This window comes from Coregonus clupeaformis, chromosome 16 (genome assembly GCF_020615455.1).
Source record: "Coregonus clupeaformis isolate EN_2021a chromosome 16, ASM2061545v1, whole genome shotgun sequence".
Lineage (NCBI taxonomy): Eukaryota > Metazoa > Chordata > Actinopteri > Salmoniformes > Salmonidae > Coregonus > Coregonus clupeaformis.
In genome coordinates, this window is record NC_059207.1 from 53,607,010 (window position 1) to 53,628,412 (window position 21,403).

At 46.2% G+C, this 21,403-nt stretch overlaps 1 protein-coding gene across 4 annotated transcripts in view; it reads right to left on the reverse strand.

The window, feature by feature from the left end:
• Positions 1–21,081, reverse strand: part of LOC121585174 (tight junction protein ZO-2) — a 155,710-nt gene extending 134,629 nt beyond the window's left edge. For 3 of the 4 annotated variants that reach the window (XM_041901567.2, XM_041901566.2, XM_041901565.2), the window contains exon 1: positions 20,773–21,081. In XM_041901567.2, the coding sequence (XP_041757501.2) occupies positions 20,773–20,879 (107 nt within the window). In that variant the 5' untranslated portion in view covers positions 20,880–21,081. Of the gene's footprint in view, positions 1–2,210; positions 2,333–20,772 lie in introns of those variants that run through there. The other variant, XM_041901569.2, reaches the window with a different exon arrangement.
• Between the last annotated feature and the right edge of the window lie 322 nt (positions 21,082–21,403).

The window sequence follows — 21,403 nt, forward strand, 5'->3', positions numbered from 1 at the left end:
ACAATATAATAACTCTAGAGATAACAAGCTATCAGTTATAAGCTTTATACAATATAATAACTCTAGAGATAACAAGCTATCAGTTATAAGCTTTATACAATATAATAACTCTAGAGATAACAAGCTATCAGTTACAGCTTTATACAATATAATAACTTTTGAGATAACACGCTATCAGTTACAGTTTTATACAATATAATAACTTTTGAGATAACAAGCTATCAGTTACAGCTTTATACAATATAATAACTCTAGAGATAACAAGCTATCAGTTCTAAGCTTTATACAATATAATAACTCTAGAGATAACAAGCTATCAGTTACAGCTTTATACAATATAATAACTCTAGAGATAACAAGCTATCAGTTATAAGCTTTATACAATATAATAACTCTAGAGATAACAAGCTATCAGTTATAAGCTTTATACAATATAATAACTCTAGAGATAACAAGCTATCAGTTACAGCTTTATACAATATAATAACTCTAGAGATAACAAGCTATCAGTTATACGCTTTATACAATATAATAACTCTAGAGATAACAAGCTATCAGTTACAGCTTTATACAATATAATAACTCTAGAGATAACAAGCTATCAGTTACAGATTTATACAATATAATAACTCTAGAGATAACAAGCTATCAGTTATAAGCTTTATACAATATAATAACTCTAGAGATAACAAGCTATCAGTTATAAGCTTTATACAATATAATAACTCTAGAGATAACAAGCTATCAGTTATAAGCTTTATGCAATATAATAACTCTAGAGATAACAAGCTATCAGTTACAGCTTTATACAATATAATAACTTTTGAGATGTTAGGCAGATAGAGTTATGTAAATGTTTTACTGTAAGATGGTTTGTATGTTGAGTAGTGTTATTATGTGTTATTACAAGCTTTCATCTATGAGATTCTTACAATTTAATAACTTTAGCGATGTAAAGCAGATAGAGTTGTAGACATGTTTTATGGTGCGGAGGCCTGTTAGTAGTGATGTAGAGCTTAATGTCAGCAGTCAGATTTTACCCAGGTAAGGTCAGAGAGAGACGGTGAGAGAGACGCTGAAGCCTCAAACAAATCATCATCAGCCTCTGCTCCGCTCCGCTCTGCCCTGCACTCCCTGCCGACGCCCAACACTGAATCAAATACTGCTCCAGTCCACCGACACATCCATCAATCACACACACACACTCAGCTCAGGAGCACACACACACATAGGTGCGTATACACAAACACACAAAAGAGCACACACACACGCATGCAGAAATGCAGGAACGCACACAAACACAAACACACACACACACACGGTTCACAAACTATTTGAGCAAAATATCAAGGAGCATGGTGTCAGAACCACTGAAATATTAACTCCCAGCCCCTGTAGTACTGGCCATGTCCCTCCCGCTCCCCTGTGTCCCCTTCAAAACAATGCCTTTCTAAGAGCAAGAGAGACTGTTCAAACCAATAACACTGCTTTAACAAGCTTCACTTTGTGTGCCCACTCTCTCTTGTTCCAACCCATACAAAATAAAGCCATCTCTTTCATGTGTTTCTCTCACTCACACCTTAACTTACAGACAAAACCCAACACATACCATTTTAGAATAACCCTCAAACTACCCCCCCCCTCCCCACACACACACACACACACACACACACACACATACCAAATTTCACATGTACAACAACAACCCAAGCCTGCACAACAACCATTCTACACAGTACATAGTAAAGTCAATGCACGTCCCCTCCACAGAGCTCCAAACAGAAGACCCATAGGAAACCAGCAGACAGACAGCAGGTAACAGATCAGCCTTTCCTCAGTAGAGGTGTTGTCCTGCTCCAGAGCAAAGCCAGAGAGAGAAGGAGTCAAAGTCAGAGTCTACCTTGCCCTGCACCCAGCAAAAAAGAGAGAGAGAGAGGAGTCAGAGAGAGAGACAGAGAGTCAGATAGAGATAGAATGAGATAGAGAGAGAGAAGAGCGTTGGCCGTTGGGCCAGTAACCGAAAGGTTGCTGGTTCAAATCGCAGACTCTGTGAAAAATCTGTTAATGTGCCCTTGAGCAAGGCACTTAACTCTAATTGCTCCTGTAAGTCGCTCTGGATAAGAGCGTCTTCTAAATAAGTCAGAGGAGTCAGAGTGTACCTTGCCCCAGACAGAGCAGAGCCAAAAAGATAGAAAGGAGTCAAGTTCTACCTTGCCGTCCGCCCAGCAGAGGCAGATGTTACCGGAGGTGCTGAGTATATCCGAAATGATGGAGGTGATTCCCAGACGCATGGTGACACTGTCTGACACAGGACCGCACTGGAACAACGCACAGTAGAGAGGAGGGTAATGGAGATAGAAAGATAGAGGCAGGGAAAGAGAGAGGCGAGGTGTGGGCTCCCACAGAGCGGAGTGCCAAGCAGAGAGAGAGGGAGGAGGAGGAGAGAGAGAGAGGAGGAGAGGCTGCTTGTGCGGCTGCCGCTTCTGCAGGACCTCGCACACTCGGAGTGTGTGTGTCACCTCTGGTACGCGTTGACAACAGGTGCAGTCCAAGAACAAACACCCCCCACACACACTTACACACACAGAGCCTACAAATACATGCACACACTACAGGGGAGAGTAAGTGTGCAGGATGTCTCAGTGTGTGTACATGTGGAGAATAATTTATTTACCAGTTATTTACCGCCCTGCTTGCTAAATGTGCCATAATTATGAGATAGGAAAAACATACATGCACACACACACGCTCTTTTAAACACACAAAGGGGCCATACTTGTGAACTTTTGGTTTAAACCATTGGTTAAAATTGCTAGTTGCTAGCTTTTCTCAAAGGGCAACCTCGCCAAATTAGCCACGATGCTAAGGACGGCCAGATGAGCAGATAATTATACCTGGTAACAAAATAACAAATCAACCTATCAGAGACCTTACAGAGCGACTGCCCCTAAAAACCAACCAATCCCTTTGAAAAAGGCCTATGTGGCATCAACATGAGTCAGAAACATTTATCCTCGTGTCAAAATTGACTACAAAGTGTAAATAGGATAATTTTGGTCATGAAGTCAGTCTTGTCTCAAACGGAGTTTGGAACTTCAGTGCGTCACAACGAGTAAATGGAGGTTGGGATTGGATTACAATTATGTCAACAAATCATGCCCCCTTTTGCCAAACTCTACGTGCAAATCGCCCCTTGGCCCACTTCACTTCCCTTGATTGAATGGGGCTCCGTTGTTTCATTGCCCCCAACGTATTCAAAGGATCACGCCCGTTTTAGACTGAAAAATCCTATACGGATTGACCATGCAATGCATGCTTCCAGCTGGATGCACAGCCAACTGGTTTGCATGCCATGCCGAAGGACCCTATCATGCGGAATAGGTTGTTTGAGTTCGTTGGTTCCTAGTGGTGGTGAGTATACCGGTAGCTAGACCATAGACTGCTGGTTATGTATATTTTTATCATCATTATCACTATCATCGCTAGCATAGCTGACGACACGTTAGCTAGCTAGCTACCCGAACTAGCTAGGTAGCTGGCTAACGTTAGCCTACCTCAAAATAACTCGGATTTGGCTTGGAAACATGATAACATTTCAAAAGAAGGCAAATAAATAGTAGGAAAACCTTTTGTCATGATTGTGATGTCGCCAGATTTACTTTAGATGCAGTATAACTTTAGCCAGCTAACTAAGATTGAGGGGACCACTGTATTTTAGCTAGTTAACACTAGCATTGCTAGCTATGTTTGCTAGTAACAGTAATAGCAACATTGCCATCTCTCTAAAGTAAATTTGATGACATCATAATATGGCAAAGTTGTTTCGTAGTAATTATTTGCTTACTTTAGCAATGTGATCGTATTTTCATGCCACTCTAAGCTAGTGTAAGTTAGACAAAACAGTCACATTAGCCTCCGTAGTTGTCACGACTTCCTCCGAGGCTGCCTCTTCTCCTTGTTCGGGCAGGCTTCGGCGTTCGTCGTCACCGGCCTTCTACATTTTTTAAATTTTTTGTCATTTAGCAGACGCTCTTATCCAGAGCGACTTACAGTTGGTGAGTGCATACATGTTTCATACTAGGCACTGCTGCTCCTCATCTCATCATTCCATTTGTTTTGTCTTGTTTATTACACACACCTGGTTCATATCCCCTCATCAGTACCTGTATAATTGTTCCCTCTGACTCCTTGTCTTTGTGTGTGATTATTTATTATGAGGATAGTGAAGCCCGGTGGAGCTCCTTGTATTTTGTATCGCCAGGTTATTTTTCCCCGTGTGCCTTGTTGGTTCCAGTGCGCCTGTTTTGCGCACTGGACTGTTTTGACGCTTTACTGCGTAACTGTATTCCGGAATAAATCCTGCTATTCTGTGATTTACCCTCCTGCGGCTGACTCTTTCAAATCACCCATCACAGAATCAGACACCCGTCATGGAGTCAGCAGGAGAGGAGCACATGCCGTGCAGAACTACGACGTTGGTGATCGGGAGCTGTTGGCTGTTGTCCGAGCCCTGACTGTGTGGAGGCACTGGCTCGAGGGGGCGAAACACCCTTTCCTCGTCTGGATGGACCACCGTAACCTGAAGTACATCCAGGCAGCGAGGAGGCTGAACCCTCGCCAGGCCAGGTGGGCCCTATTCTTCACCCCGTTTGATTTTTCACTATCTTACATCCCAGGTACAAAGAACGTGAAGGCAGAAGCACTGTCACGGCTGTACGACACAGAGGAGAGGCCTATAGACAACAGCCCCATACTCCCGGCCTCCTGCATTGTGGCGCCGGTGGTATGGGCGATGAACGCGGACATAGAGCGGGCGTTACGCACAGAGCCATCTCCATCTCAGTGTCCAGCTGGGCTGCAGTACGTGCCTTCTCTTGTCCGTGACCGTCTGATCTATTGGGCACACACGTCCCCCTCCTCTGGTCACCCAGGTATCGGTCATACAGTGCGCTGCCTGACCGGAAAGTACTGGCGGCCTACCTTGGCTAAGGACGGGAGGGTGTATGTCTCCTCCTGCTCGGTGTGCGCCCAGAGTAAGGCACCTAAGCACCTCCCAGCGGGTAGGTTACAGCCCTTACCAGTTCCACAATGGCCATAGTCTCACTTGTGTATTGACTTCCTTACAGATTTTCCCCTCTCTCAAGGTAACACCACCATCCTGGTCATGTGGACCACTTTTCCAAAGCCTGCCGCCTCCTTCCTCTGCCCAGTCTCCCCACGGCCCTGCAGACTGCGGAGGCCCTGTTTACACACGTCTTCCGGCACTACGGGGTGCCAGAGGACATAGTGTCTGACCGGGGTCTCCAATTCACATCCAGGGTCTGGAAGGCGTTCATGGAACGTCTGGGGGTCTCGGTCAGCCTTCCCTCTGGGATTCACCACGAGTCTAATAGGCAGGTGGAACGGGTGAATCAGGATGTGGGTAGGTTCCTGCGGTCCTACTGCCAGGATTGGCCGGGGGAGTGGTCGGTGTTCTTGCCATGGGACGAATATGCCCAGAACTCTCTCTGCCACTCTTCCACTAACCTAACGCCATTTCAATGAGTTTTAGGTTATCAGCCGGTTCTGGCACCGTGGTATCAGAGCCAGACCGAGGCTCCTGCGGTGGATGACTGGTTTCGGTGTGCAGAGGAGACGTGGAACGCTGCTCACATCCACCTCCAACGCGCCGTGCGTCGGCAGAAGGCCAACGCTGACCGCCACCGCAGTGAGGTCCCGGTCTTTGTACCGGGTGATCAGGTCTGGCTCTCAACCCGGAATCTGCCCCTCCGCCTGCCCTGCCAGTAGCTGAGGCCGCGGTTTGTGGGGCCGTTCAATGTCCTGAAGAGAATAAACGAGGTAATTTATAGGTTATTACTCCCTCCAGATTACCGTATTAACCCCTCGTTCCATGTGTCTCTCCTCAGGCCGGTGGTGGCTGGTCCGCTCCAGGAGTCTAAGGTGCTGGAGGTCCCTCTGCCCCCTCTGGACATCGAGGGGGCTCCGGCGTACTCCGTCAGTTCCATCCTGGATTCGAGGCGTCGTGTGGGGGGCTTTCAGTACCTCGTGGATTGGGAGGGGTACGGTCCGGAGGAGCGGTGTTTGGTCCCGGTGAGGGATATCCTCGATCCCTCCCTGTTGCGGGATTTCCACCCTCGCCATGCGGCTCGCCCTGCTCCGCGTCCTGCTGATCATCCCCGCTGCTGGAGCTGCGCGTCATAGGAGGGGTACTGTCACAACTTCCTCCGAGGCTGCCTCCTCTCCTTGTTTGGGAAGGCTTCGGCGTTCGTCGTCACCGGCCTTCTAGCCACTGCCGCTCCTCATCTCATCATTCCATTTGTTTTGTCTTGTTTTTTTACAGACACCTGGTTCATATCCCCTCATCAGTACATGTACAAGTGTTCCCTCTGCCCCCTTGTCTTTGTGTGTGATTGTTTATTGTGAGGATAGTGAAGCTCAGTGGAGCTCCTTTTGTATCGCCGGGTGTTGTGTATATTGTGACTTGTTGTTTCCAGTGCGCCTGTTTTGCGTGCTGGACTGTTTTGACGCTTTACTACGTAACTCTGTATTCCGGAATAAATCCTGTTATTCTGTGATTTACCCTCCTCCGCCTGACTCCTTCAAATCACCCATCACAGAATCACACACCCGTCATAGAGTCAGCAGGAGAGGAGCACCAGCCTGGAGTCGTGGCACGGGTCCGGGAGCATTCGACGATGCTAGCCAGCTTAGGAGAAGCGATGGATCGGGTTCTCCAGGTCGTCCAACGCCTGGAGAGGAGAGGACCCGATCTGTCGGGACCAGCTGGGCGACCGGATCCAGCCACCCACACCCAAGTACCCAGAGGAATCCATATATCCCGACCAGGGACAGCTGCTCTCTTTTTTTTGTTTTCATGTTGTTGTTTTTTTGTTGGTATTTTACCCCCTTTTTCATCCCAATTTGATGGTATCCAATTTGTTTTACAGTCTTGTCCCATCGCTGCAACTACTGTACGGACATGGGAGAGGCGAAGGTCGAGAGTCGTATGTCCTCCGAAACACAACCCAACCGAGCCGCACGGCTTCTTGACACAGAGCCCGCTTAACCCGGAAGCCAGCCACACCAATGTGTCAGAGGAAACACTGTACACCTGGCGATCGAGTCAGCGTGCTCTGCGCCCGGCCCGGTACAGAAGTCGCTAGTGCGCGATGGGACAAGAACATCTCTGCCGGCCAAACCCTCCCCTACCCTGGACGACGCTGGGCCAATTGTGAGCCACCCCATGGGTCTCCCAGTCGTGGCCGGCTGCGACAGAGCCTGGACTCGAACCTGTTCCACCCCCCCCAACCCGGATCACGAGATGATGGAGCTGGGTGGAGGGCGATCCGGGGGAGCGGAGGACGACAGCGCCAGTGTCACTCTCGTGGCACGAGAGGACATTCTCCTGCACGCTGTCTTCTGTGTTCTTTTAGGTCTGGAGGCGGCAGGCAGTGCACTCTCGCGTCACTCCAGGTATCGAACTCACACACTTGTTCAGAGCCCTCTGGAACGTCTGGGGGTTCACATCCAGGGTCTGGAAGGCGTTCATGGAATGTCTGGGGGTCTCGGTCAGCCTAACCTCTGGTTTTCACCCCGAGGCTAATGGGCAGGTGGAACGGGTGAATCAGGATGTGCGTAGGTTCCTGCGGTCCTATTGCCAGGACTGGCCGGGGGAATGGTCGGTGTTCTTGCCATGGGCTGAATATGGCCAGAACTCCCTCCACCACTCCTCCACTAACCTAACACCATTTCAATGTGTTTTAGGTTATCAGCCGGTTCTTGCACTGTGGCATCAGAGCCAGACCGAGGCTCCTGCGGTGGCTGACTGGTTTCGGCGCGCAGAGGAGACGTGGAACGCTACTCATGTCCACCTCCAACGCGCCATGCATCGGCAGAAGGCCAACGCTGACCGCCACCGCAGTGAGGCCCTAGTCTTTGTACCGGGTGATCGGGTCTGACTCACGACCCGGAATCCTGCCAGAAGCTGAGACCGCGATTTGTGGGGCCGTTCAAAGTCCTGAGAAGAATAAACGAGGTTACTTACAGGTTATTACTCCCTCCAGATGACTGTATTAACCCCCTGTTCCATGTGTCTCTCCTCAGGCCGGTGGTGGCTGGTCCTCTCTAGGAGTCTGAGGTGCTGGAGGTCCCTCCGCCCCCTCTGGACATCGAGTCCATCTCCTTCCTGGGACATCGGTTGTCCGCGTCAGGGGTGGAGATGGAGATTGACCGCGTTTCTGCCGTGCGTAATTGGCAGACTCCCACCACGGTGAAGGAAGTGCAGCGGTTCTTGGGTTTTGCCAATTACTACCGGAGGTTTATCCGGGGCTTTGGACAGGTAGCAGCTCCCATTACCTCCCTGCTAAAGGGGGGTTCGGTACATCTGCAGTGGTCGGCTGAGGCGGACAGGGCATTTAGACATCTGAAGGACCTGTTTACCTCGGCTCCTGTGCTGGCACATCCGGATCCCTCTTTGGCGTTCCAAGTTGAGGTGGATGCGTCCGAGGCTGGGATCGGCGCTGTGCTGTCTCAGCGCTCGGGTATGCCACCAAAACTCCGCCCCTGTGCTTTCTATTCTGAGAAGCTCAGTCCGGCGGAGCGCAATTATGACGTGGGGGACAGGGAGCTGTTGACTGTGGTTCAGGCCCTGAAGGTGTGGAGGCATTGGCTTGAGGGGCTAAACACCCTTTTCTCATTCTGACTGACCATCGTAACCTGGAGTACATCTGGGCAGCGAGGAGGCTGAACCCTCGCCAGGCAAGGTGGTCTATGTTTCTCTCCCGATTTGTATTTAAGCTCACCTATAGACCAGGGTCACAGAACGCTAAGGCAGACGCCCTGTCCCGACTATATGACACAGAGGAGAGGTCCATTGAGCCCACTCCCATACTCCCGGAGTCTTGTCTGGTGGCACCGGTGGTGTGGGAGGTTGATGCGGACATCGAGCGGTACCGATCCTACTCCCCCACAGTGTCCAGAGGGTCGGAGGTACGTGCCGCTCGAGGTTCGCGATCGATTGATATATTGGGCTCACATGTCACCCTCCTCTGGTCATCCTGGTATTGGTCGGACAGTGCACTGCCTTAGTGGGAAGTACTGGTGGCCCACTTTAGCTAAGGACGTGAGGGTTTATGTTTCCTCCTGCTCGGTGTGCGCCCAGTGTAAGGCGCCTAGACACCTGCCCAGAGGGAAGTTACAACCCCTACCCGTTCCACAACGGCCGTGGTCTCACCTATCGGTGGATTTTGTCACGGACCTTCCCCCCTCCCAGGGGAACACAACGATCTTGGTCGTTGTGGATCGGTTTTTGAAGGCCTGCCGTCTCATTCCTATGCCAGGTCTCCCTACTGCCCTACAAACTGCTGACGCCCTGTTCACACACGTTTTCCGGCACTACGGGGTGCCTGAGGATATAGTGTCTGATCGGGGTCCCCAGTTCACCTCTAGAGTCTGGAGAGTGTTTATGGAATGTCTGGGGGTCTCGATTAGCCTTACCTCAGGTTTTCACCCCGAGAGTAACGGGCAGGTGGAGAGAGTGAACCAGGATGTGGGTAGGTTTCTGAGGTCCTATTGCCAGGACCGGCAGGAGGAGTGGTCAGGATATATTCCCTGGGCAGAGATAGCCCAAAACTCACTCCGCCACTCCTCCACTAACCTTACGCCTTTCCAGTGTGTGCTAGGTTATCAGCCGGTCCTGGCACCTTGGCATCAGAGCCAGATCGAAGCCCCTGCGGTGGACGAGTGGTTTCGGCGCTCTGAAGAAACCTGGAACGCTGCGCATGTCCATCTGCAGCGGGATATCAGGCTGCAAAAGGCGAGCACCGATCGCCACCGCAGTGAGGCTCCGGTGTATGCACCGGGAGATCGGGTCTGGCTCTAGACCCGAAACCTGCCCCTTCGCCTGCCCTGCCGGAAGCTGGGTTGGCGGTTTGTGGGGCCATTTAAAGTCCTGAGGAGATTGAACGAGGTATGCTATAGGTTACAATTACCTCATTAACCCCTCGTTCCATGTGTCTCTCCTCAGGCCGGTGGTGGCTGGTCCACTCCAGGAGAATGAGATACGAGAGGCTCCTCCGCCCCCGTTGGACATCGATGGGGCTCCGGCGTACTAAGTCCGTTCCATCTTGGATTAGAGGCGTCGGATGGGGGGCCTGCAGTACCTCGTGGAGTGGGAGGGGTACGGTCCAGAGGAACGGTGCTGGGTCCCTAGGAAGGACATCCTAGATCCCTCCATGTTGAGGGACTTCCACCGGAGTCATCCGACTCGCCCTGCTCCGCGTCCTCCTGGCTGTCCCCGAGGCCGGGGTCGGCGCACGGCTGGAGCCGCGCGTCAAGGGGGGGGGTACTGTCACGTAATCAGCCGAGGCTGCCCCTCCTCCTTGCTCGGGCAGGCTTCGCCGTTCGTCGTCCCCGGAGTACTAGCTGCCACCGATCTATGTTTCGGTGTTTGTCTAGTTTGTCCTGATTGTTTGCACCTGTTTCCCATTATGTTATATTGTATTCCCTTTATAAACCCCTGTCTCTCATTGGTTATTGTGTGTGATTGTTTTCCGTTAGGTCGGCAGTGCTGGTTGTATGCGTTATTTGTTCCTCCCTGTTTGGAGTTTTGTTTTTGTACTTTCTTTACTGTGTTAAGTAAAGTACGTTCTGCCAGTAGTTCGGTGTCCTGCGCTTGACTTCGTTTCCCGCATACACGTCACCTTGACAGCAGGACAGGAAAATGGTCCAATTCCAATGTAAATTATGTCTGAGTGGTGGAATGTGCCCCTGGTTTGTTTAATATAGGGAATTTGAAATGATTTACTTAAGTATATTTTAGCAACTACATTTACTTTTGATACTTAAGTATATTTAAAACAAAATACTTTTAGACTTTTACCCAAGTAGTATTTTACTGGGTGACTTTCACTTTTACTTGAGTAATTTTCTATTAAGGTATCTTTACTTTTACTCAAGTATGACAATAAGGTACTTTTTCCAATACTGGCCAATATACATCTAGTAGAGTTATTTTGGTTGTGAAGTGCATTAGCAAAAAGTTTTGTCCTTTCTTTAGAACTAAATGCAATTTACCGCTCTGCTGTCTATTATGTCACCCTGTCACAGGCCCTCCCAGTCAACACCACCTCATAAGATTGCCTGCTGCTGTTGTTCGAGAGATGTCCAGTTTGCAGCAGAACATGCAGCAAAGGCAAAACCAGCAAGGGGGCCCTCATCAGCATCATGTAGACATGCCCTCGCTGTGAGCATTCCTATGAATGGAACAGTCATGTTGGCAAGTGTCTGGCCAGCAACCTTCACCTTTCAAAGGCTCATAATTTGTACAAATGCAGAAGGTAACCCATTTCATTACTTTGATACATTTCATAACCCAATTGTGAAACATAATTTGTTGCTTATTTTCTACTTCTTAGATGCATATAATGTCCAGGGCATAACCTAGTCTGGTGGAACCAGCCTGATCGCTGTGTTCACCATTCTATTTCACATCACATTATATTTACATTTACATTTGAGTCATTATATGATATCTGAAGTGAAATAGAAAGGTGAAAGCAGCAATCAGGTTGGTTCAATCAGGCTAATCCTAACCACCATTGATAATGTAAGGTAATGTAAGAGTGTGTGTGTGTGTGTGTCCGACCAGTATCTTTGATGAGGGGCAAGGAGCTGATCAACTCTGCTATGCTCATCAATGGGGCTCTGGCAAAGACCTCACCTCCAGCCTCACTTCTTGCCTGCTCACCAATGGTCGTCGATGGGGAGAACAGAATTAAGTAGGTTTAGTTTGACCTGTTCAAACTTCAACATAGTACATGTTTGTGTGTCAGATATCACCTATCCCTAACTGCCATTGGTAATAGAACAGTGACTGTGTGTATGTGTTCACAGATGCATGAGATGCAGAGAGTCCTGGCACGCAACACATCCACAATGAGATGATTACTAATAATACAGTACAGCACAAATGTCCAGTAATAGCAACACCCTTTTCATTCCATGTGTCACTGATCAACTCTGCCTCAACTCTGCCTATTTCTGCAGATGGACTGGAGCTTTTGCCAGATGGCAGCCTCAGTCATTTGATGGGTGAGACCATAATTGGGTAGGTTTTATCTGACCTGTTCAAACTTCATCATAGCACCTGTGTGTGTGTCAGATATTACCTAGCCTAAATGCCATTGGTAATAGAACAGTGACTATGTGTGTATGTGTTCACAGAAACATGTATGGAGCCAGTACATGGAGATTTGCGAGATGATGTGATGAAGTCCAGACTGACAAACTGGCTTGATACTGATGTCTCTGAATGGAGAGAGACCTGGCACTCGGCATAAATATTTTACTAGACACAACTTTAACTTGTATTCTTTCTTTATTATTGAATTGAATGGTATCAGTCAATGGGAGAAACCCTGTGTATTCTGCACCAGGATCAGGGAACTCCTGTTGTATATGGGACACCACACAGGAAGGTATGACTATTTTACATGTTTGCCAAGGTAGCTACATTACCACCAGACAAAATGCCAATAGGCACAGTATCTGTATCAGCTGGGAGTTACAATGAAAGATGATTGGTGCACATTGTTATATTAGCTGAACCCTGCTTCTATGGTATTATGTAAAGGGTTGGTTATTCTACATGGACCTGTTACTACATTTTAAAGTTATCAAAACAGTTTAGCATTTCTACATAAATTAAGCAATTGCATTATTCTCATGTTACTCTGTAGGCTACTGACCTAATCAAAGCTTCCTCCAGCATCTCATCATACATCTATCTGCCTGTAGTTATTGAACTCAATCTGCAGGTTTGTTTTTTGTGATTGAGTGGGGTGAAACAGCTCGGGGAAAGGTTCTGACAGATGGTGTGTCTTGGTGGTGGCAAGGACACACCCAAAAAACACCCACATCAAACCACACCCCCAAGCCAACTGACGTTTGGCTTCTGTCATGGCCGCCAGCATTTCTTGAGGAGCAAGCCAAAAAACGAGGCCAAATCAACGGGTGCAGTTCCCCTTTAAACGGTAGAGACACCATCCAAACGCATTTGTTCAACAGGTCAATTTGGCCACCAGAGCAGATTGTTAAATAAAATAAAATAAAATAAAATGTTATTTGCCACATGCGCCGAATACAACAGGTGTAGACCTTACAGTGAAATGCTTACTTACAAGCCCTTAACCAACAATGCAGTTTTTAATTTTTTAAGTAAAAAATTGATAGGTAAAAAAAAAAAAAAAAAGCTAATAATTCAAGAGCAGCAGTAAAATAAAATAACAGTAGGGAGGCTATATACAGGGGGTACCGGTACAGAGTCAATGTGCGGGGGCACCGGTTAGTCGACTGCTTGCTTTAATTTGTTACCCACGGTCTAAGTGGAATGTGCCAATATATTTTCGCATGATGCTTCCTTGACTAGGCTACTGACCTCATACAACATTCTGAAGGGTTTTCGCATATATAACCAAATTACATGGTTTTTGTTCATCCATTTAACACACACCCATGTACTTCGACTGAAATAAAACATGTAACTTTGTATTCAGACATCATAAAAGTCAAAGGCGATGACTCTTGTGATGTTGTCAAATAGCAGTAATTTTGAAGAAGGCTGAAGAAAGTCGTAGGCCTATCTCCTTCATTTTTAAGGTGATGAATGCACTTTCCTTTTCCACACAGTACCACAATTAATGTAAGTCCACATTTCAAAGGGAAAATTTGACCGCACGGGGGATAGTTGGCTGAGAAGGAATTTGTTATCGGATATATAATGATATGCTTAGCTCGCCGTCTTCAGTACCGTGGTTAATTTGGCCAGGTTGGCCTATGAGAAAAGCTAGCAGCTTGCCATTTTAGACCAATGGTTTAAACCATGGTCTAAGCAAAAGTTCGGTCCCAAACACACAACCTAACCTAAACAAAAACATACAACACACATGCATACATGTTTTGTAGATACAATCCACATGTGGTTATAAATTCAGCCTATTCCATTCGATTCATTATTCAACATTGCTGCAAATCGTTAATGTATTTCCCTATCTGGGGACACAGTGTTAGGATGGTGTGTGTGTCTGTGTTCAGGGGAGTACCAGTGTGGGAGGTGGGACTAGGTTACAGGGCTATGACCTTCTATAAGCAGGGTATGACCCTCTCTGCATATCTCTTTACAGGGTTACCCCCACCTGCTCACTAACACCCTATATCTCTCCATGTAAGCACAAACCACAGGGTACATTTAGCATATTATTTTACGTGCCACACATGTCTAGGGCCCTAACGCACCTAAACAAGAGACATACCTATGTAAGAATGCTGTTCATCGACTACAGCTCAGCCTTCAACACCATAGTGCCCTCCAAGCTCATCACTAAGCTCAGGGCCCTGGGTCTGAACCCCTCCTTGTGCAACTGGGTCCTGGACTTCCTGACGGGCCGACCCCAAGTGGTGAAGGTAGACAACAACACCTCCGCCACGCTGATCCTCAACATGGGGGCCCCGCAGGGGTGCGTGCTCAGCCTCCTCCTGTACTCCCTGTTCACCCATGACTGTGTGGCCACGCACATCTCCAACTCAATCATCAAGTTTAATGACAACACAATAGTGGTAGGCCTGATTACCAACAACGATGAGACAGCCTACAGGGAGGAGGTGAGAGCCCTGGCAGAGTGGTGCCTGGAAAATTACCTCTCCCTCAACTACAGGAGACAGCAGAGAGAGCACGCCCACATCCACATCGACGGGGCCGCAGTGGAGAGGGGTCAAAAGCTTTACGTTCCTCGGCATGCACATCACTGACAATCTGAAATGGTCCCTTCACACAGACAGCGGGATGAAGGAAATGAAGGAGCTGGAGATAGAAGCTGTTTCTATCTCCAGCTCCTTTAGGAGGCTGAAGAAATATGGCTTGGCCCGTAAGACCCTCACAAACTTCTACAGATGCACCATTGAGAGCAAGCATCCTGTCTGGCTGTATCACCGCCTGGTACGGCAATTGCACTGCAGGGCTCTTCAGAGCGTGGTGCGGTCAGGCCAACGCATCACTAGGGACACACTGCCTGCCTTCCAGGACATCTACAGCACCCGGTGTCACAGGAAGTCCAAAATGCTCATCAAGGACTTCAGCCACCTGAGCCACAGCCTGTTCACCCCACTTCCATCTAGAAGGCGGAGACAGTATAGGTGCATAAATCTGGGACTGAAAGACTGAGAAACAGCTTCTATCTCCAGGCCATCAGACTGTTAAACAGTCACCACTAGCCGGCCTCCACCCAGTACCCTGCCCTGAACCTTAGTCACTGTTCTAGCTGGCTACCACCCGGTACTCTACCCTGATGGCTCATCCCATATAACTACTGCTGTACACACCTTTTCTATTCATATACTGTCCATACTGTCTTTACACACCATTATATATATACAGTGGGGGAAAAAAGTATTTAGTCAGCCACCAATTGTTCAAGTTCTCCCACTTAAAAAGATGAGAGAGGCCTGTAATTTTCATCATAGGTACACGTCAACTATGACAGACAAATTGAGAGAAAAAAATCCAGAAAATCACATTGTAGGATTTTTTATGAATTTATTTGCAAATTATGGTGGAAAATAAGTATTTGGTCACCTACAAACAAGCAATATTTCTGGCTCTTACAGACCTCTAACTTCTTCTTTAAGAGGCTCCTCTGTCCTCCACTCGTTACCTGTATTAATGGCACCTGTTTGAACTTGTTATCAGTATAAAAGACACCTGTCCACAACCTCAAACAGTCACACTCCAAACTCCACTATGGCCAAGACCAAAGAGCTGTCAAAGGACACCAGAAACAAAATTGTAGACCTGCACCAGGCTGGGAAGACTGAATCTGCAATAGGTAGGCAGCTTGGTTTGAAGAAATCAACTGTGGGAGCAATTATTAGGAAATGTAAGACATTCAAGACCACTGATAATCTCCCTCGATCTGGGGCTCCACGCAAGATCTCACCCTGTGGGGTCAAAATGATCACAAGAACGGTGAGCAAAAATCCCAGAACCACACAGGGGGACCTAGTGAATGACCTGCAGAGAGCTGGGACCAAAGTAACAAAGCCTACCATCAGTAACACACTACGCCGCCAGGGACTCAAATCCTGCAGTGCAAGACGTGTCCCCCTGCTTAAGCCAGTACATGTCCAGGCCCGTCTGAAGTTTGCTAGAGTGCATTTGGATGATCCAGAAGAGGATTGGGAGAATGTCATATGGTCAGATGAAACCAAAATAGAACTTTTTGGTAAAAACTCAACTCATCGTGTTTGGAGGACAAAGAATGCTGAGTTGCATCCAAAGAACACCATACCTACTGTGAAGCATGGGGGTGGAAACATCATGCTTTGGGGCTGTTTTTCTGCAAAGGGACCAGGACGACAGATCCGTGTAAAGGAAAGAATGAATGGGGCCATGTATCGTGAGATTTTGAGTGAAAACCTCCTTCCATCAGCAAGGGCATTGAAGATGAAACGTGGCTGGGTCTTTCAGCATGACAATGATCCCAAACACACCGCCCGGGCAATGAAGGAGTGGCTTCGTAAGAAGCATTTCAAGGTCCTGGAGTGGCCTAGCCAGTCTCCAGATCTCAACCCCATAGAAAATCTTTGGAGGGAGTTGAAAGTCCGTGTTGCCCAGCGACAGCCCCAAAACATCACTGCTCTAGAGGAGATCTGCATGGAGGAATGGGCCAAAATACCAGCAACAGTGTGTGAAAACCTTGTGAAGACTTACAGAAAACGTTTGACCTGTGTCATTGCCAACAAAGGGTATATAACAAAGTATTGAGAAACTTTTGTTATTGACCAAATACTTATTTTCCACCATAATTTGCAAATAAATTCATAAAAAATCCTACAATGTGATTTTCTGGATTTTTTTTCTCATTTTGTCTGTCATAGTTAACGTGTACCTATGATGAAAATTACAGGCCTCTCTCATCTTTTTAAGTGGGAGACCTTGCACAATTGGTGGCTGACTAAATACTTTTTTCCCCCACTGTATATATATATTTATATTCCAGTCTCTAACATTGCTTGTTCTGATATTTCTTAATTTATTTGTAAAAAATCTGGATTGTGTGCATTGTGTTTTTTAGATTTTTGATTGCTTGGTATTACTGCACTGTTGGAGCTATAAACACAAGCATTTCGCTGCACCTGTGATAACATCTGCAAATCTGTGTACACGACCAATAAACTTTGATTTGTTTTTGGTAACACTTCATATTATGATGTCCTTATTCCATGTAGTTAGTTTTTCTATAACTACTTTGGTACTGAGAATAAGATTACTCGATGGGATTAATTGGAGAGGAAATTGTTTTTCAAATGACTACTATATTTACTGAGTAGTTACACCATGAAATTAGAATTCCGTGTAGCTTCCTCCTATGGGCAAGTGGGGGGTACTATTTACTGACTTGTTTGTTTCTTGCTGTGTTTCCTATATGTTTTATGTATTTAATGTGTGAGCTGTGCCAAGATTTTCCTCTTTTGGACCATAAACGTGATTCTAATTCTGATGTAAAGAGTGCACTGCTCACAGTCCAGGTGTGGACTCAGGCAAAGAACATTTCATGTTAAAACAACTCAGATCAAATGACTTAGGTCTGATGTTCTTCCATTGATAATGACATGACAGCTAAATAATATATGATGTGGATATACAGCCCTATAGTGACATTGATATGTTGTAATGTTGTAATGTCTACATTCATGTGCTTGTCATGTGGAAGATGATGGAATTCGGAAAGTATTCAGACCCCTTCACTTTGTTGTTACGTTACAGCATTATTCTAAAATTGATTAAATATATTTTTTCCCTCAACAATCTACACACAATACCCCGTAATGACAAAGCGAAAACAGGTTTTTATACATTTTTGCAAATTTATAAAACAGAAATACCTTATTTACATAAGTATTCAGACCCTTTGCTATGAGACTCAAAATTGAGCTCAGGAGAATCCTGTTTCCATTGATCATCCTTGAGATGTTTCTACAACTTGATTGGAGTCCACCTGTGGCCAATTCAATTGATTGGACATGATTTGGAAAGGCACACACCTGTCTATATAAGGTCCCACAGTTGACAGTGCATCAAAGCAAAAACCAAGCCATGAGGTCGAAGGTATTCTCTGTAGAGCTCCGAGACAGGATTGTGTCGAGGCACAGATCTGGGGAAGGGTACCAAAAAATGTGTTCAGCATTGAAGGTCCCCAAGAACACAGTGGCCTCCATTCTTAAATGGAAGAAGTTTGGAACCACCAAGAGTCTTCCTAGAGCTGGCCTCTGGCCAAACTGAGCAATCGGGGGAGAAGGGCCTTGGTCAGGGAGGTGACCAAGAACCTGATGGTCACTCTGACAGAGCTTCAGAGTTCCTCTGTGGAGATGGGAGAACCTTCCAGAAGGACAACAATCACTGCAGCACTCCACCAATCAGGGATTTATCTTAGAGTAGCCAGACAGAAGCTACTCCTCAGTAAGAGGCACATGACAGCCCACTTGGAGTTTGCCAAAAGGCACCTAAAGGACTCTGACCATGAGAAACAAGATTCTCTGGTCTGATGAAACCAAGATTGAACTCTTTGGCCTGAATGCCAAGCATCACGTCTGGAGGAAACCAGGCACTGCTCATCACCTGGCCAATAACATCCCTACGGTGAAGCATGGTGGTGGCAGCATCATGCTGTGGGGATGTTTTTCAGTGGCAGGGACTGGGAGACTAGTCAGGATCAAGTGAAAGATTAACAGAACAAAGTACAGAGAGATCCTTAATGAAAACCTGCTACAGAGCGCCCAGGACCTCAGACTGGGGCAAAGGTTCACCTTCCAACAGGACAATGACCCTAAGCACACAGCCAAGACAACGCAACAGTGGTTTAAGGAGAAGTCTCGGAATTGTCCTTGAGTGGCCCAGCCAGAGCCCGGACTTGAACCTGATCGAGACTTGAAAATAGCTGTGCAGCGACGCTCCTCATCCAACCTGACAGAGCTTGAGAGGATCTGCAGAGAAGAATGGGAGAAACTCCCCAAATACAGGTGTGCCAAGATTGTAGTGCCATACCCAAGAAGACTCGAGGCTGTAATCGCTGCCAAAGGTGCTTCAACAAAGTACTGAGTAAAGGGTCTGAATACTTACACAAATGTGATATTTCCGTTTTAAATTTTGAATACATTTGCTAAAATGTCTAAAAACCTGTTTTCGCTTTGTCATTATGGGGTATTGTGTGTAGATTGATGAGGGGAAAAAACTATTTAATTTAGTTTAGAATAGGACTGTAACGTAACAAAATGTGGGAAAGGTCAAGGGGTCTGAATACTTTCCGAATGCACTGTAAAGTAAAATAGAGAATAGTGTTGAATAAATAAAAATGCCTGAATTCATTCAAAACATGTTTTTAGGTTTTAAGTTCTAATTCTTTGATTTTCAGTTAGATAGTTCTGAATGTATGCTTTGCATCCCTCGCATCTAAATCATTCATTATAAAGCAGAACTTGTTTCAGAATTAAAATATTTTAAAAATATGTAAATATGTATGATAAATATGTGCAATGCCGATACATCTTCTTATATTATTAAATCTAATTCATTTAATTCCTGAATCTAAATAATAAATAATTAAATAGAGTTCTCATAAAATATAAATACATTCAATTTAAAACTGTATCTAAGAAACTTTTGACGTCAATAAAATTACAAACTGTCTTAGATTAAAGTTTCATGTCTCAAACATCTCTCCCTTTCTTTCCCTCAACATAAACAGATAAATACTAGATGTATCACACCACACACACAGACAGACACACACACAGACACACACTAGGGCTGCACAATTAATGGAATTCACATCGAAATCGTAATATTGACATGTGCAATATCCATATGCAGAAGCATGCAATATACATTTTCCATCTCTCTCTCTCTCTCTCTCTCTCTCTCTCTCTCTCTCTCTCTCTCTCTCTCTCTCTCTCTCCTCTTTTGGCTGATTCCCACACACAAAGCCACGCCCCCTGTCAGTCAAGAAGCACAGTTCCTCCTCCTCCCTGTTAGATTCACTCTAAGGTTGCATGCTGTTCTGTTAGGTCTTTTCACAGTCCCCAAATCCAAAACAAATTCAAGAACGCATACAGTATTATATAGAGCCATTAATTCATGTAACTCCGTTCCATTTCAGATTGCTCAAATAAACAGAAAACCTGGCTTCAAAAAAACAGATAAAGCAGCACCTTACGGCACAACGCCTCTTCCCTATTTGACCTAGATGGTTTGTGTCTATGTATTGATATGTAGGCTACGCGTGCCTTTAAAAAAAATGTATGTAGTTCTGTCCTTGACATGTTCTTGTCTATTAATGTTCTGTATTATGTCATGTTTCATGTTTTGTGTGGACCCCAGGAAGAGTAGCTGCTGCTTTTGCAACAGCTAATGGGGATCCTAATAAAATACCCAAAATACCAAGGTCAAATGCAGTCAACAGATTGTTTGCTTCTTAATATTATCATTTTATTTCTATAATTCCAACATTTCACCCAAGTGTTTTGATCTACTGTATATCGCAAGTGAAATCGCAACATTTGGTAAAAAAATTAACAAAAATTGATTTTTTTGCCCATATCGTGCAGCCCTAACACACAGACACACACATGCGTGCAAACACACACACATATCTGTACTCACATACATCTCTCACTCATTATCTCTCTCTCACTCAGAAAAAAACACACACACACTCCACTTACTCTGCTGGTTTCCAGAGTTTGCGTGGCGGAGGCATCAGCTCCCGTTTGTTGAGTGGGGCCACTCCGATGGCCGCCTGCATGATCGTGATGAACTTCTTATACTTCATCTTGACCCTATCCTATCGCTACGACAACAACACTACAATCTGTCACTACAGTCGGTCGCTCTTGCTACGCTTCCTACTGCCTGGTAAACGTCAACAACCGACCATCAGTTCATTCAGTTGTCGTCGTCTTCTTCAAATTCTCCTACAAGCAGCAAACAAGCACAACAACTACCGACTGGTGCTGCTAGTCTTTGACACAACAGAACAACATGCCTGGATCATGTTGTTGAGATTTGTTCATGCATTATTGTTACATAATTTATAGAGCGAGAGAGAGAGGGAGAGGACCTCAGAGCAGAGCATTACACAGAGCAGAGACAGAACAGGGAGTAGGATAATAGTGGCACTAAGCCCTGTGTATTTAATGCTGCAATACTCTAGCGTACCCACTGTAATCTGGAGCAGGATGGAGGCTTAGCCTGACCACTCATGCAGGGTTGTTATCCACACACACACACACAAACACACACACACACACACACAGAAACACTCAAAATGAACAGCATGGCCATTATTCATAGAGA